The following is a 15,453-nucleotide window of genomic DNA, read 5'->3' as shown; positions in this document are numbered from 1 at the left end:
GCGGGAGGGAAATGCTTGAAAGCACCCCACGCCTCAACGTCTCGAAGGCCTTCTTCAAGACAACACGGCAATTTCCCTGCTGTCAGTATTCACATTCACACAACAACACACACACACACACGCCAGACAATCAAAAAGATAGAGTCATCTGCTACCTCCTTTGCCAATTGGGGGAAATCAAGGAAGCATTATTGTGTGTTTTATAAAGGAAATGGGATTTCTGCTCGGCAAAGTTGTGGTCGGCCAGAATTGGTTGTTGTACCAATAGAAATAATATGGCATTGTGTGCGGGTAGAGGGTTTGTTGTTCGTCAGAGCAGGGGAGAGGGAGGGCCACATTCCATGGTATTTATCTTGTTTAGCTTATTTAACAAGAGAAAGATCTCTTTCCAACAACGGAGCTCCATTTTTCTATCCCTTACAGCGCTATTGCAGCCTTTCTCCATTCTAATATCAAAATAACAACACTGCAAGGTAGACCATATTTTTACCACCTACTCTGTTGTTCGTTACCCAATTTGCAGTGAGGCACAGTTTGAACAGTCACCCCTCCCCCACAATTCAATCTAGCTTTCATTACCTATGTATGTGTTTATTATTTATTTCCTTCCATTTTAATCTCCCCTTTCTCCCAAATGGGGGACTCAAGGTGACTTACATCACTTTCCTAGTGTCTAGATCGAGGGATATAATTGTGCCTCTCTATTCTGCATTGGTTAGACCTCACCTGGAATATTGTGTACAGTTCTGGGCACCACAATTCAAGAAAGATATTGACAAGCTGGAACGGGTCCAGAGGAGGGCAACCAAAATGGTCAAAGGTCTGGAATCCATGCCCTACGAGGAGAGACTTATGGAGCTGGGGATGTTTAGTTTGGTGAAAAGAAGGTTAAGAGGTGACATGATAGCCATGTTTAGATATTTGAAGGGATGCCATGTCGAAGAGGGAGCAAGCTTGTTTTCTGCTGCTCCAGAGACTAGGACCAGGAGTCATGGGTTCAAGGTGAAGGAACAGAGATTCCACCTAAACATCAGGAAAAACTTCCTGACCGTCAGGGCTGTTCGACAGTGGAATGCACTGCCTCGGAGTGTGGTGGCGTCTCCTTCTTTGGAGGTTTTTAAAGAGAGGCTGGGTGGCCATCTGTCAGGAGTGCTTTGATTGTGTGTTCCTGCATGGCAGGGGGTTGGACTGGATGGCCCTGGGGGTCTCTTCCAACGCTATGATTCTATGATTCCTCTCCTCCGTTTTATCCTCACAACAACCCCGTGAGGTAGGTAAGGCCGAGCGGGTGAGACTGACCCATGGACAGCCCATAAACAGTGCTGCCGGTGTCGTTCTTTGCTTTATTGAGATGGGTTGGGTTCAGTACGGACCTTCGCTTCCTTCATTCCTCTCCTGCTGTCAGAGCCATTTTTTTTTTTTTTGCTGGAGGCCTTATCGGAGAGACATTTTGTGATCTGCAGAGCATGAAGATTGTACAGCGTGCGCCAGGAATGATATCTCACCGGACTTCCTTTTTCGCTTGATGGCAGATGTTTTCTATAAAAATAGCTGTTGTCCTGAGCATTGGAAGAAGATGGAGGGGCGGGGGAGGGGAGGACAGAGAGCCATTCTGCTAGAGAAAGACAGGGGGTGGATCTACACATTATGGGTTATTGCATGTACAAGTGGGCTGGTTTTTCTATGCTGGAAATTCTGACCACCAACGATCACCAAAGTGCAGTGTGTCATGACATACACATTCAGCCCCATCTCTGCCTTTTGAATGTTATGTCCCCTGCACACAAGTGGACTCTTGGGCAGATTTATGGAGAAGTTGATCTATGGCGACCAATCTTGATCCTCCTTGATCTGAGGTTGCAAATGCCTCAGCAGACCAGGTGCTCGGGAGCAGCAGCAGCAGCAGAGGGCCATTGCTTTCACATCCTGCCTGTGAGCTCCCCAAGGCACCTGGTGGGCCACTGCAAGTAGCAGAGAGCTGGACTAGATGGACTCTGGTCTGATCTAGCTGGCTATGTTCCCAAGGCCATTGCTTTCTTACCTCCTGCCTGTGAGGCCCTAAAGGCAATCTGGTGGCCACTGCAAGTAGCAGAGCCACTGGACTAGATGGACTGGTCTGATCCAGCAGGTTCCTTCTTATGTTCTATAGTCATTGCCACTCTCTGCCTGTGAGCTCCTAAAGCACCTGGCCACTGCGAGTAGCAGAGTGTTGACCGATGGACCCTGGTCTGATCCAGCAGCAGGCCTTTTCTTATGTTCTTAAGGTCATTGCTTTCACCTCCTGCCTGTGAGCTCCCAAAGGCACCTGGTGGGCCACTGCAAGTAGCAGAGCGCTGGACTAGATGGACTCTGGTCTGATCCAGCAGGTTCCTTCTTATGTTCTTAAGGCCATTGCTTTCACCTCCTGCCTGTGAGCTCCCAAAGGCACCTGGTGGGCCACTGCGAGTAGCAGAGTGCTGGACTGGATGGACTCTGGTCTGATCCAGCAGGCTCTTTCTTATGTTCTTAAGGTCATTGCTTTCACCTCCTGCCTGTGAGCTCCCAAAGGCACCTGGTGGGCCACTGCAAGTAGCAGAGAGCTGGACTAGATGGACTCTGGTCTGATCCAGCTGGCTCTGTTCTTAGAAAGCTAAAACCGGAACATTGTTGAAACCTGGAAGGAACAACCCCGTTCTTTCATCCATTCTTTTCTTCTGGTTGTTGCATCAAGTAGGGGCCAGTCCTTACGCTAAGTCAAACCCTTAATTCATCCATCTTTGTACTGTCTTCTCCAGCAAAGCATGGAGTCACAACTTGTAGGAAACGATTGTTGGCATGTAGCAAACCTGGAAGTTGTTGACATAGAACTATCTACATTCTGCACTTGGGAAAATCGGGCTTTCCCCCAAATATCAGAAACGGTTTCTCTCGTACGGCTTCCACTTATTTTAGCAAATCTTGAGGCGGGGGTAAAAATCCATGATGGGCCATGTCCTTCAAGGGTACCTCATTCAGTTCACTTTTAACATTCTTCTTTTTATTGCTTTGATTTATCCGCGAGGCCTAGGCCGTTTTTATGTCGGATTTTGAACGGCTCTTATCCCAGTGAAGATAAAAGGTGTGTTTTTTAAAAAAAAATATTCATCAGTCAATAAATTTTCCGCCAAGCTGATTTCCATATTGCAGGCGCACCAGAATGTTCTGTATGTGATGCTAACGTCAGCATCCTTTCAGATTTTTATTGAGAAAAAGCAATATACGTATAGAAACGTTTATGCTGGCAAAAGATTACAGATTATCCGCTGGATTGATCCCCTGGCTTTCGATCAATGCAATTTAAATGCATTTTCTGCCGTCGGATGTAACCTTTTCAGTGATCTCGCAGGCCTTTTATTTACGATTCTCAGGCCGATTTCAGCTTGCCACCAGTTTAGGCCTCCCAGTCATGCAACATAAACAAAGAGTGTGGCCTTTGGCCTGAAGGGTTTATGACCACATTAGGGTTGGAGAACCAGCAGACAGGAATACATCTTATCAATCGTTTGGGGGAAAGCTGCCAGTCCTGATTGACATTTTCCACATTTTTTTTCATTCATATTGGAAACCCTAACAGTATTGGCTTGTCGGTCTACTAATGTTTACAATGTTTAGTCGATGAATCTCCTACACCAATCTGTTAAGATTGAAGTAAGATACTGTCTGCAGTGACATCTGTGGGCATTCTCTGGAGAAGAGGCATTCCACCTTTTGGCACCCACGATGGGGATCACCTCTTGTAAAAAGGTGTCTGCGGTGATTTGCATGATCATTTTCTAAGATGTTTTCCACCTTTTGGCCCGCACTATGGGGAATACCTCCTTTAAAGGGTGTCTGCAGCAATATGTGTGGTCATTCCATAAGAAGAGATATTCCTCCTTTCAGCACACTCCATGTGGAATGCCTCCTGTAAAAGGGCATCTGCCCTGATTTCTGTGGTCAGTCCTTAAGAAGAAGCATTCCACTTTTGATGGGAATGCCTCCTGTAAATGGGTGTCTGCAGCAATATGTGTGGTCATTCCCTAAGAAGAGGCATTCCTAATTTCAGCACACTCCATGTGGAATGCCTCCTGTAAAGGGCATCTGCCGTGATTTCTGTGGTCAGTCCTTAAGAAGAAGCATTCCACTTTTGATGGGAATGCCTCCTGTAAATGGGTGTCTGCAGCAATGTGTGGTCATTCCCTAAGAAGAGGCATTCCTCCTTTCAGCACACTCCATGTGGAATGCCTCCTGTAAAAGGCAGGAGTAATTCTGTCGTGATTTCTGTAGTCAGTCATGAAGAAGAAGCATTCCAATTTTTTTGGATGGGAATGTCTCCCCTGGTAAATGGGTGCCTGCGGCAATGTGTGTGGTCATTCCCTAAGAAGAGGTATTCCTCTCCTTTCGAATCTCGCAGTGTGGAATGCCTCCTGCAAAAGGCATCTGGCCGGGATTTCTGTGGCATATTAGTCCTTAAGAAGAAGCATTCCACCTTGAATGGGAATGCCTCCTGTAAAATGGGTAACTGCAGCAATGTGTGGTCATTGCCCCCTAAGAAGAGGCATTCCTCCTTTCAACACACTCCGTGTGGAATGCCTCCTGTAAAAGGGTATCTGCCGTGATTTCTGTGGTCAGTCCTTAAGAAGAAGCATTCCACTTTTGATGGGAATGCCTCCTGTAAATGGGTGTCTGCAGCAATGTGTGGTCATTCCCTAAGAAGAGGCATTCCTCCTTTCAGCACACTCCATGTGGAATGCCTCCTGTAAAAGGCATCTGCCGTGATTTCTGTGGTCAGTCCTTAAGAAGAAGCATTCCACTTTTGATGGGAATGCCTCCTGTAAATGGGTGTCTGCAGCAATATGTGTGGTCATTCCCTGAGAAGAGGCATTCCTAATTTCAGCATACTCCGTGTGGAATGCCTCCTGTAAAAGGGCATCTGCCGTGATTTCTGTGGTCAGTCCTTAAGAAGAAGCATTCCACTTTTGATAGCACACTATTGGGAATGCCTCCTGTAAAGGACGTTTGCTGTGATATGTGTGGTCATTTGCTAAGATGAGGCATTCCACCTAAGCAGCAGTGGCGTAGGAGGTTAAGAGCTCGTGTATCTAATCTGGTGGAACCGGGTTTGATTCCCAGCTCTGCCGCCTGAGCTGTGGAGGCTTATCTGGGGAATTCAGATTAGCCTGTGCACTCCCACACACGCCAGCTGGGTGACCTTGGGCTAGTCACAGCTTCTCGGAGCTCTCTCAGCCCCACCTACCTCCCAGGGTGTTTGTTGTGTGGGGGGAAGGGCAAGGAGACTGTAAGCCCCTTTGAGTCTCCTACAGGAGAGAAAGGGGGGATATAAATCCAAACTGCTGCTGCTGCTGCTGTTCCTCCTCCTCCTCCTCTTCTTCTTCTTCTTCTTCTTCTTCTTCTTCTTCTTCTTCTTCTTCTTCTTCTTCTTCTTCTTCTTCTTCTTCTTCTGGCACACCCAGTGGGGAATGCTTTCTGTAAAGGGGCATCAACTGTGATAAGTGTGGCCATTTTTAAAGAAGAGACATTGTATTTGTTGGTAGGCCCCATGGATGCGGCTGCTTAGAGAGCCAGCATGGTGTAGTAGTTAAAAGTGGTGGACACTAATCTGGGGAACTGAGTTCAATTTCCCACTCCTTTCCAAGTGTGGCAGACTCTTATCTGGTGAATTTGTTGCCCTGCTCCTACACTTGATGCCTGCTGGGTGATCTTGGGCTAGTCACAGTTCTTCGGAACTCTCTCAGCCCCACCTACCTCACAAGATGTCTGCTGTGGGGAGAGGAAGGGAAGGAGTTTGCAAGCCTTGGTATAAATCCAAACTCTTTTCTTCTTGCTTGTGACTTGAGTGCACTTTCTTCTTCAATATCCCCCTCCCAAACTAAATCCTAACCAAGCACACAGTTGTTCTCTTCCTACTGCATTCGTTAGGAGGCAGCGTGGTGTAGTGGTTAAGAGCAGGTGGATTCCAATCTGGAGAACCGGGTTTGATTCCCCACTCCTCCACCTGAATGGCAGAGGCTTATCTGGTGAACCAGATGTGTTTCCGCACTCCTACATTCCTGCTGGATGACCTTGGGATAGTCACAGTTCATTCAATACTTCCTCAGCCCCAACTACCTCACAAGGTGTCTGTTGCGGGGAGAGGAAGGGGAAAGAGCATGGAAGCCACCTTGAGTCTCCTTGCAGATTCAAACTCCTCATCTCCTTCTCCTGCAAATACTGATAGGTCTTCGGTGTCAGCCCCGCACCTGGCTGATTCGTGGGTCTCGGCCATTCTTCTCGGCTGCCTACTAATTTTCGGGAAGATGCTCTATTTTTAGACCTCATTTGTGCAGCAGGGCACTCCGACGACTCCACAGCAATCAGCTGCTAGTATTCCAGAGGTGCTAGGAATACGTGCCGGACAGCCCTGCTCCATGTATCAGCACAGCCAGATGTACACAGCTTCTAAGGTGTATGCCAAGTGGCGTTAGGAAACCCTTGCTACCAATAACTACTCCTAGCACACAAAAAACCCACAAAGCACCACGCTAGGATCCGCAGCTCCCCCTCCGAGGCATTCCTGCCGTCTCCGGGCTGCCTCTTTCATTTAGAAGAATCTGCTTTTAGATTCTCTTGGGGCGGATTCGGTGCAGCGGCTGCACAATCCAAGTCGACGGGGGTGAAGGAGGGAAAGACAATTGCTTGCAAGGAATCGGCCGTCTCTTCTCCGGCAGCTAGTTTTTTGTTCTGTTTTCTTTTAGAAAAGAAGAATTGTTCCAAATGCACGGGGGGGGGGGGGGGGAAAAGAGAACGCACGCGAGGTTTTCAGGACATTTCTGTGCCTCGCTGTTGTTGTTGTCTCCCAGGTTTTGAAAAATGTTGGAAACCACAAACAACACTAAAATAAAATAAACCTAAAATAAACCCCTTTCTAATGCTTCTCTCAGAAGGTTCGAACATAGGAACATCCGAGCAAACTCTCTGGATAAGGCCAATGGCCCATCGGGTCTAACATCCTGTTTCGCCCAGAGGCCGGGGCAATTCGCACTTTCTTTTTACTATTAGTTGTGTTTATTGCTGTTGGCTTCATTCTGAAACGTTTAATATTGTTTTAAATGTTTATATTGTGTTATTATGATGCAAAAATCCAATACATCATCATCATCATCATGATGTCAGAGGAGAACCCACATGCAACAGAGAGCCAGAGCTTGGTGTAGTGGTTACGAGCAGGTGCGCTCTAATCCGAAGAACCGGGTTTGATTCCCCGCTCTGCCACTTGAGCTGTGGATACTTATCTGGTGAACCAGATTAGCTTGTGCAACACATGCCAGCCCCACCTACCTCACAGGGTGTTTGTTGTGGGGAGAGGAGGAGGGAAAGGAGATTGTAAGCCCATTTGAGTGTCCTCACAGGAGAGAAAGGAAAATATAAATCCAAACTCCTCCTCCTCCTCCTTCTTCTTCATCATCCTTCTTGGGCCAAAACAACACAAGTGAAAAGTTGGGAATCAACCTTCCTTGGTTCCATATCAGGTTCCACAGCATAACAATGGTCTGATCTTGCACATGATGTTTAGTCCACAGATCAAGTGGGACAGGAGGGAGATCCAGGGGCAGACGCTGCGAAATTTGCCATAACCATCTATACTGTTGCCTAAGAACTGCGGGGAGTTAATAGGAAAGCGAAATTTTCTGAGGATATATGGCTCCCGTGGTGATGTAATGACTACCCCATATGTCAAGCAGGCAGCCAGCGAGGAACAATTATTGTTTTCCGTAGATAGCTCGGCTCTTGCGATTGCAATCTGCCCCTTCCTCCAAGGCCCCTTTGCAGGGTAAAGATTTTCCTTGTCAGGGGGTACACTTCTGCCTGGCGGGAGATCAAAGGCAGGATGCTATTGATTAGCTAATTAGCCAGATTTTTAAAGCTTATCAGTAATATCAAGGAAGTCCCATCAAAAATTAATGGATGCCTCTCCCTCTGCGCGGGGACTCTTTTCAAAGATTGAAGGGGGAGCGGGAAGACCCAACTACTGAAAGCCAGGAAGTAGGTTTGGTGTTGTTGTTTTTTTTCATTGTGGATTTAATGCTGAGGTTGTCATTTTGCTCAGACTTGGGCACAAGGCTCAGGACTGAAGGACCCATAAATATGTTGTGGGTAAAGGCATTGGCTCCCAGTTGAGCTCCAGATCGTCTTCAAGGTATTGGTCTTAACCTTCAAGGCCTTACGCGGCCTGGGACCCTTTGTGTACCCTAAGTGAGACCGCTCCTGGCCCCCATATGTCCCACGCCGGGTCTCCTGCATTCCAGCAGAGGAGGGAGCCAATCTCAAGCTGGTGGATCCCCGCCCCCTCTATGATCGCGGCTGGTTTCCACTAGGGCCAGGGCTTTATGGCCTCCTGGCCCTTGCCTGGTGGAACAGCTCTCCCACCAAGTCCGGCACCCCTGCGCGGGACCTTTAACGAAGATTCCCGCCAAGAGGGGAGGCCTGCAAGACTGACCTATTCCGCCGGGCCTTTGGGGAGACCAGCTGCTGATGTGGGTGCCCGAAACAATCTAAGACCCACTGTTCCCTCTTAAGAGGAGTTTTAATAGTCGGATGCCATCTACCTGAATTGGGTTTGATCATTGAATGCTGCATTTTAATTCTTAACTTTGCATTTATTTTGATTCTATGTGTTTGTTAGTGTTGTACACAGCCCTGAGCCCTCCAGGGGAGGGCGGTATATAAATGAAATAATAAATAAAATTAAAAAAAATTGCAAACTTGATTGTTTTGAATCTGGACAACGTGTTATTACAGCCACTGTAGAAGATGAAGAGATGTTTCCACCTAGAAGAGGTGAAGGGAGTGAAGGCAGAATGGTATAGCCCTGTGGTGGTGAACCTTTGGCACTCCAGATGTTATGGACTACAATTCCCATCAGCCCCTTCCAGCATGGCCAAAGGTTCGCCACCAAAGGTTCGCCACCATTGGACTATAGCCTGATCTTGTCTGATCTTGGAAGCGAAGCAGGGTCAGTACTTGGCCATATAACACCACCTCTGCTTCTCCCTTGCCTCAAAAGCCCCTTGCTGGGGTCACCACAGTGGCGTTCCTACCTAGGGACATGGGGTACCCTTTGTCCCAGGCGCCCTGACCCCAGATCACGGTAGGCCAGCGTTTCAGAGACCGGTTTGACATGTTTTACATCTTTAAAAGCAGATGTTTTCGGTTGACCAGCTGGCGGCCAGGGCGCATTAAGGCACAGTTGCCGGCATTGGCACACTTTAGACAATCCTGATTACCTGTAGAATTGGTTATTGGGGAAGCCGGGACTGCGTGCAGAATCCTCATTGTGCCAATGGGAAGGCATTCCCTGAGGTGGGGTTACCATTTGCGGGACACGTGGCTGGTCCGCCACCAGAACATAATCTTCACCAAACCTGAGTAACATCATAAATTGATAACAGATGATACCCTTGAAATTTTGGGGTTACCCCAGCTAGTAAAAATCACCACCAACTCCTTTACAGAGCACCCCGAAATTTGCCCAAAGATTCTTTGTTTTTTGCAGTGACTTTGCTACGGCCCATTGCAGCCAATGGGGAATTTCACAGGTGTGTAGGCGAGCTGCACATTTTGAAGATAGAGGCACCAGACTTTCCAGAATTGGCTCCAGGAGAACATCTGCCATATTGCATCCAGGTTTGGGAGACTTTGCTTATGGGGGTTCAATTTTGTAAGGCCCCAAAGGCCTTATTTTGTTTCCCTTGCTCCCTGCACATGAAAGCCTCCGTGGAGCTGAGTTCTCCCAGAACTCTCTCAACTCCCCCCCCCACTCAGAAGGCAAAGCTCCTGGCTTGGATGCTATTACTCAAGCTGGGTCTCCAGGAGCCACCTTGAAAGTCTGGTGCCTCTATCTTCAAAATGTGCATCCAACTTACTCACCTGTGAAATTCCCCAGAAGTACTGCCAGCTCTTCAGCAAAGTTCTGTGGTGGAAAAATTACTTTCCCCACCATTAGACTTCAATGGGGGCTATCTGTTATGCCCAGATGGCTCTAGTGGTAGGGGTTTCAACAGGAGGCACTGTGGTAGGGATGTTGCTCTGAGTGGGGGCATTTCCTGTGCAGGGCTGCTGGTGTGAGTCTCCTGAAGGGAACCAGCCAAATTTGCTAAAATCGTGTGTGGAAGAGGAAAATGCTGCCAGGGCGCCGAGTTGGGAAGGTGAACCACAGTGCCCACAGCATCTGACCATCTGGGCAAACTTTTAGCAAAGTTGGCTGGTTTCGCTTTCAGGAGATTCACACCAGCAGCCCTACAGAAAATAAGTGCCCCGCCCAGAGAAAAACCACTACCACAGGCTATGCCTCACTTAAGTGGAAACCTCTACAACAGAGCCAGCTGGTATACGAAAAGCTCCCATTGAGTTTCTCCATGGTGGGAAGGCTAATTTTTTCCCACCATTACAGGCTATACACATCATGCACGGAAGCGATGGCCGGGCAGATTCTGGGAATTTCCTGAATGTCTAATAGCAGTATTCCCATTTTGAAGACAAAGAAGCGCCAGACTTTCTCAAGGTGGCTCAAGAGGCCTTGAGTAATAGCATCAAGCTTGGTGAAACTTTGCTTTTTGGGGGTGGGTGGGGCTGAAGTTCTGAGAAGTCTTGGAGAGAACTCACCCAGCAGGCTTTCATGTGCAGGAGCGAGGAAACAAAAATAAGCCTTTGGGGGCCCATAGGGGGGTGGACAGAAGCAAAGGTCTCTAAGCCTGGATGCAATTGGCAGGATGCCCTCCTGGAGCCACCTTTGAAGAAGTCTGGTGCCTCTATCTTCAAAATGTGCAGCCTGCTCCTTGAAATTCCTCATTAGCTGCAGTGGAGCAAAGCCGTTCACTGCAAAGCTAAGAATCTTTCAGGCAAGCCCAAGGTGCCTGGAAGGGGATCACACGGCTAGTGACACCAAGGGCCTAAAGGTGTAAATGTTAACTATTCTTATGATGCCATCTAAGTTTGGTGAAGTTATTATGTTCAGAGAGGACCGAGGTTGTCCCTCAAGTGGTGGCCCTATCTCAGACCAGCTTCCATTGAAAAACAATGATGGGGATGGGCACCCCTTTGGGGGGTCCATATAACTTGGTCTTCCCCTGAATCAAGCATCACCAAGTTTGGGTATTATCATCAAGTTTAATCTCTGGATATTACCCTGAAAATCATGGTGCAACTAACTTTAAACATCCCCTGCAGGCCGAAAGCAGCAAAAAATAACCCCAAATGCCCAAATTGGTCATGCGGTGGGGGAGGGTGGCCGCCCATTATCGCGGAAGGAGCCGAGCGCCAAACTCAGGTTTTGTCCCCGGGCGCCAGTTTGCCTAGGTACGCCCCTGGGTCACCAGAAGTTGAAAGCTAAGCAGGGTCACTATTTGGATCGGAGGCCACCAAGGAAGGCTCTGCAAAGGAAGGCAACGACAAACCACCCCTGCTTCTCACTTTCCTTGAAAGCTGGAGTCACTTAGGTATTTATTTTATATTTAGAGTGGACGTGAGGGCGATCTGGCTGCGACATCTGTCACCCCATTGATTGCCAGGGTTGATTCGGCTGATCTGGCTGGCTAGGCGGGTGTCCCCTCCCTCCCTCACCGCTCCATGTGCGTCCCTCCCGAAGCTGCGCGCTCGGTGGAAGAGGACGACCATCCCAGATAGAAGGAGTGTACCGTTCTTCGGTCAAGGGTATACGATAGCTGCGCTCCCCTGCTAAAACTTCCAAACAAGCTCAAGGTCCATTTGTAGGTATATTTAGAGTGACTTTACAGAGGAACACTAGCGATAGTGTGTATAGTCCACCTTGGAAGGCTTCCGAACCAGTCTGGAGCGATGTGTTATGGTATAGCATGATCTCGTCAGATCTTGGAAGCTAAGCAGGGTTGGTACCTGGATGGGAGGCCACCAAGGAAGACTCTGCAGATGAAGGAAATGGAAAACCACCACTGCTTCTCACTTGCTTTGAAAGTCCCTCCCTGGGGTTGCTGCAAGTCTTTTGTGACTTACCAGAACTTACACATGTTGCTGTAGGTCTTTTGTGACTTACCAGAACTTACGTAACTACAGGAGTGATGAGCATCTTTTTGAAAGGAACTTTCGAAGCACCAGGAGATGCCTCCACCTGGTAACATTCGAAATGACACATGGCAGCACCAGAAGATCCTCTGACCTGGGAACACCACTCTGAAATGACATGTGGAATCACTGGGTGACACTTCCACCTGGTAGCAGTGGCAGAGCGGCAAGGGAGCGGGGAGGTGCATTGCACACCGGGCGCATGCCTGGGGGTGGAAAATCGCCCCCAGAACACACACCCCGCAGCTCCCCTGCCCCCTTCCCACATTTACCTTATTTCCTTTTCTTTTTCTAGTACTTTTTCAGGTTGAAAAAAGTGGCCACTTCACAGTTCAGGGTCAAAAATGGCCTGAGGAACTACAGTTCCCAGGAGACCTTGGGGCTCACAATGTCTCCTGGGAAGTATAGTTCCTCAGGCAGTTTTTAGCCTGAACTGTGAAGAGGCCACTTTTTCCAGCCTGAAAAAGTACTAGAAAAAGAAAAGGAACTAAGGTAAGTGTGGGAAGGGGAGCCGAAGGGTGCCGTGGGGGGGCTGTGGTGGGCCATGGGGGGGGGGAACACACTGCGCATTGGGTGCAGTTTGGCCCAGCTACGCCTCTGCCTGGTAGCACTGAATGTTATTCTGAATCACACAGAAAAACTGGACGATACCTCCACCCAGGAGTGATGAGTGTCATTCTTAAAAGTCACATGGAAGCCTGCCCCATTTGATCTTGCTAATGCGCTCCAGCACACCCCGCGCACCCAGCTGGATGCAATTTCCTTTTGCTTCTTCTCAAGTGCAGTGCAGAGCGCGCATCCCTGACTGCCCTGGGGGCACAGAGGAAGTGTCGTGTTTATTCAGAGAAGCATCCCAGCTGCCAGAGTTGAAAGGGAAATGCGATGACTGGGAAATTTTATAATTGCCCAGGACAAAGATTCAATAAAAATGGCCCCCTCTCTGCTGAGCTCTGTGTACAAACGATATAGATCTTGTCAAACTCTGCAGCCGTACATCATTGGATATTGCTCAAATGTGCAATAGCAATCATTTACGATGGGATTCTCCCAGCCAAGTTGCTATTGCACAGCAATACTGCAATGCCCAATGATGTGTAGCTGCAGCCTGCGTGTGTATTGAGACAGAAAACGTATTTGTGGAAAGAATTTTTTCAAGGACAATGCTCACAGGACGCCGCAGGTCGGGATCTTGCGCAAGCAGTGTCCTAAGCACATGTGTCTGCGAAGCATTCCAGATTCAACATAGAAGAAGAGGAAGAGGAAGAAGAGGAGTTTGGATTTATATCCCCCCTTTCTCTCCTGCAGGAGACTCAAAGGGGCTGACAAACTCTTTTCCCTTCCCCCCTCACAACAAACACCCTGTGAGGCTGAGAGAGCTCTGAAGAACTGTGACTAGCCCAAGGTCACCCAGCTGGCGTGTGTGGGAGTGCACAGGCTAATCTGAATTCCCCAGATAAGCCTCCACAGTTAGGCGGCAGAGCGGGGAATCAAACCCGGTTCCTCCAGATTAGAGTACACCGTGTCGTAACCACTACGCCGCTGTGCTAATATGCCACCAACATTATTTCTTTTAGTCCCTCGTGCGGTTTTTCCACACAAACCGTCTCCCTTCAACTAAAAAAGAATGCAAATCCCATTAGAATGTCATATAATGAAATCTCAGACAAGTTGAAGAGATGTCTGGCAGTTTCTGCTTTTCCCTTGGGCATGTGCCTGATTTCCTCATCACAATATGCATTCACATGCATATTGGCCTACCTTGCAGGGTGGTTGGGAAGACTGCGAAAACAATGAATAGGACACGCTTCAGTCCCTTGAACTGTTCTCAAACCACACTGAATGGGCTGCTGAACCAGAATTTTAAAAAATCTAAAATTGTTTTTATTCCAGCACAAAATTCCCCTAACTTGCCAACTTTGTCAGGCGCATTGTGATGGCAAGGGAACAGAAATGAATATTGGTTTTCCCCTTCCCTGTTTGTGTAAAATTCATACCGATGTGTTTTCTCTCGCTTTCTTTTGCAGACAGACGAGAGAGCAGGAAACGCCCCCAGACTTCTTTTACTTCTCAGACTACGAAAGGCATAATGCCGAAATAGCCGCATTCCATCTGGACAGGTAAGATTGTGACAGGTAAATGCACAGAAATGTGTTATTTTTAGCAAACCCATTATCTTCAAGCAGGCTGGGGTGGAATGCACTGAGTTCCAGCTGCTGTTTTCTCTGTCTTATAACCCTGCGATTGTAGATTAAGTTGAGATCATGAGTGTATGGGAAGGCGAGAAGAAGAGTTTGGATTTATAATCCTCACAACAGACACCTTGCAAAGTAGTGGGGGTGAGAAAAGTTCGGAGAGAACTGTGACTAGCCCAAGGTTACCCAGCACGCTTCATGTGTAGGTACGGGGAAACAAACCCTGTTCACCAGATAAGCGTCCATCACTCATGTGAAGAAGTGAGGAATCGAACCCAGATTAGAGTCTACCTCTCTTAACCACTACACCACTGGCTCTCAGAACCAAGCCCACAACCAAAGTCTTGAATATTCACTTTTTTAGAACCATGAGGTCTAGTAACCTCCTTTAAAAATAAGCAATCCCTAGATACTGGGCCTTGAACGATTTTCAAATCAAAGACCTGGGACAAAAAACACAGCAGAGGTTATTGATACTCCGTCAGGATGTAACCAGGCCAGGGGGGGGGGGGGGGGGGGGGAGATTTTGTGGCTTTATAAATCGCTCTGCATATTTTCCCCATCAGAATCTTGGATTTTCGCCGTGTCCCGCCAGTTGCCGGCAGATTGGTTAACATGACCAGGGAAATTCGCGATGTTACTCGAGACAAGAAGCTATGGAGGACATTTTTCATCTCTCCAGGTATGGCTATAAACCTCAGCCTTCCTCTGGTTTCCTTGCCATGAAAACTGGAGGGGGTGGGCTCTTCGCTGAGCATAATCTACGCTAGGTTGATCCTTTCTTCTAAGTCCTGAATGTCGGATCTTTTGGATCCATTTCAATAGCAGTGGTACTTTCCTCCTGTGTAAGAACACTCCTGTGTTCCTCCTTCCCCTGACTCAAGAAGGAGTGAGAGAAACTCAACCCATAATAAACTCTCCTATGTTGCTGAGGAAGGGGGAATACTGATTTATCAAGGGTATATATATATAATAAATATATACACACACACACACATATATATACATATACACACACACACATATATATATATACACACACACACGCACACATATATATATACACATACATACATGCACACACATACATACATACATGCATGCATGCATACATACATACATACATACATACATACATACATACATACATACATACATACATACATAC

At 47.8% G+C, this 15,453-nt stretch overlaps 1 protein-coding gene across 1 annotated transcript in view; it reads left to right on the top strand.

The window, feature by feature from the left end:
• The window catches only part of FAM20C (FAM20C golgi associated secretory pathway kinase), a 77,881-nt gene that overhangs the window by 48,041 nt on the left and 14,387 nt on the right, over positions 1-15,453 (top strand). Inside the window, exons 4-5 of the mRNA XM_048493710.1 lie at positions 14,118-14,210; positions 14,852-14,967. Of these exons, the coding sequence (XP_048349667.1) occupies positions 14,118-14,210; positions 14,852-14,967 (209 nt within the window). The remainder of the gene's footprint in view (positions 1-14,117; positions 14,211-14,851; positions 14,968-15,453) is intronic.

The sequence above is a fragment of the Sphaerodactylus townsendi genome, linkage group LG04 (assembly GCF_021028975.2).
Source record: "Sphaerodactylus townsendi isolate TG3544 linkage group LG04, MPM_Stown_v2.3, whole genome shotgun sequence".
Taxonomy (NCBI): Eukaryota; Metazoa; Chordata; class Lepidosauria; order Squamata; family Sphaerodactylidae; genus Sphaerodactylus; species Sphaerodactylus townsendi.
The sequence above is the reverse complement of the archived record's forward strand: the minus strand, read 5'-3'. Positions and strand labels throughout refer to the sequence as shown.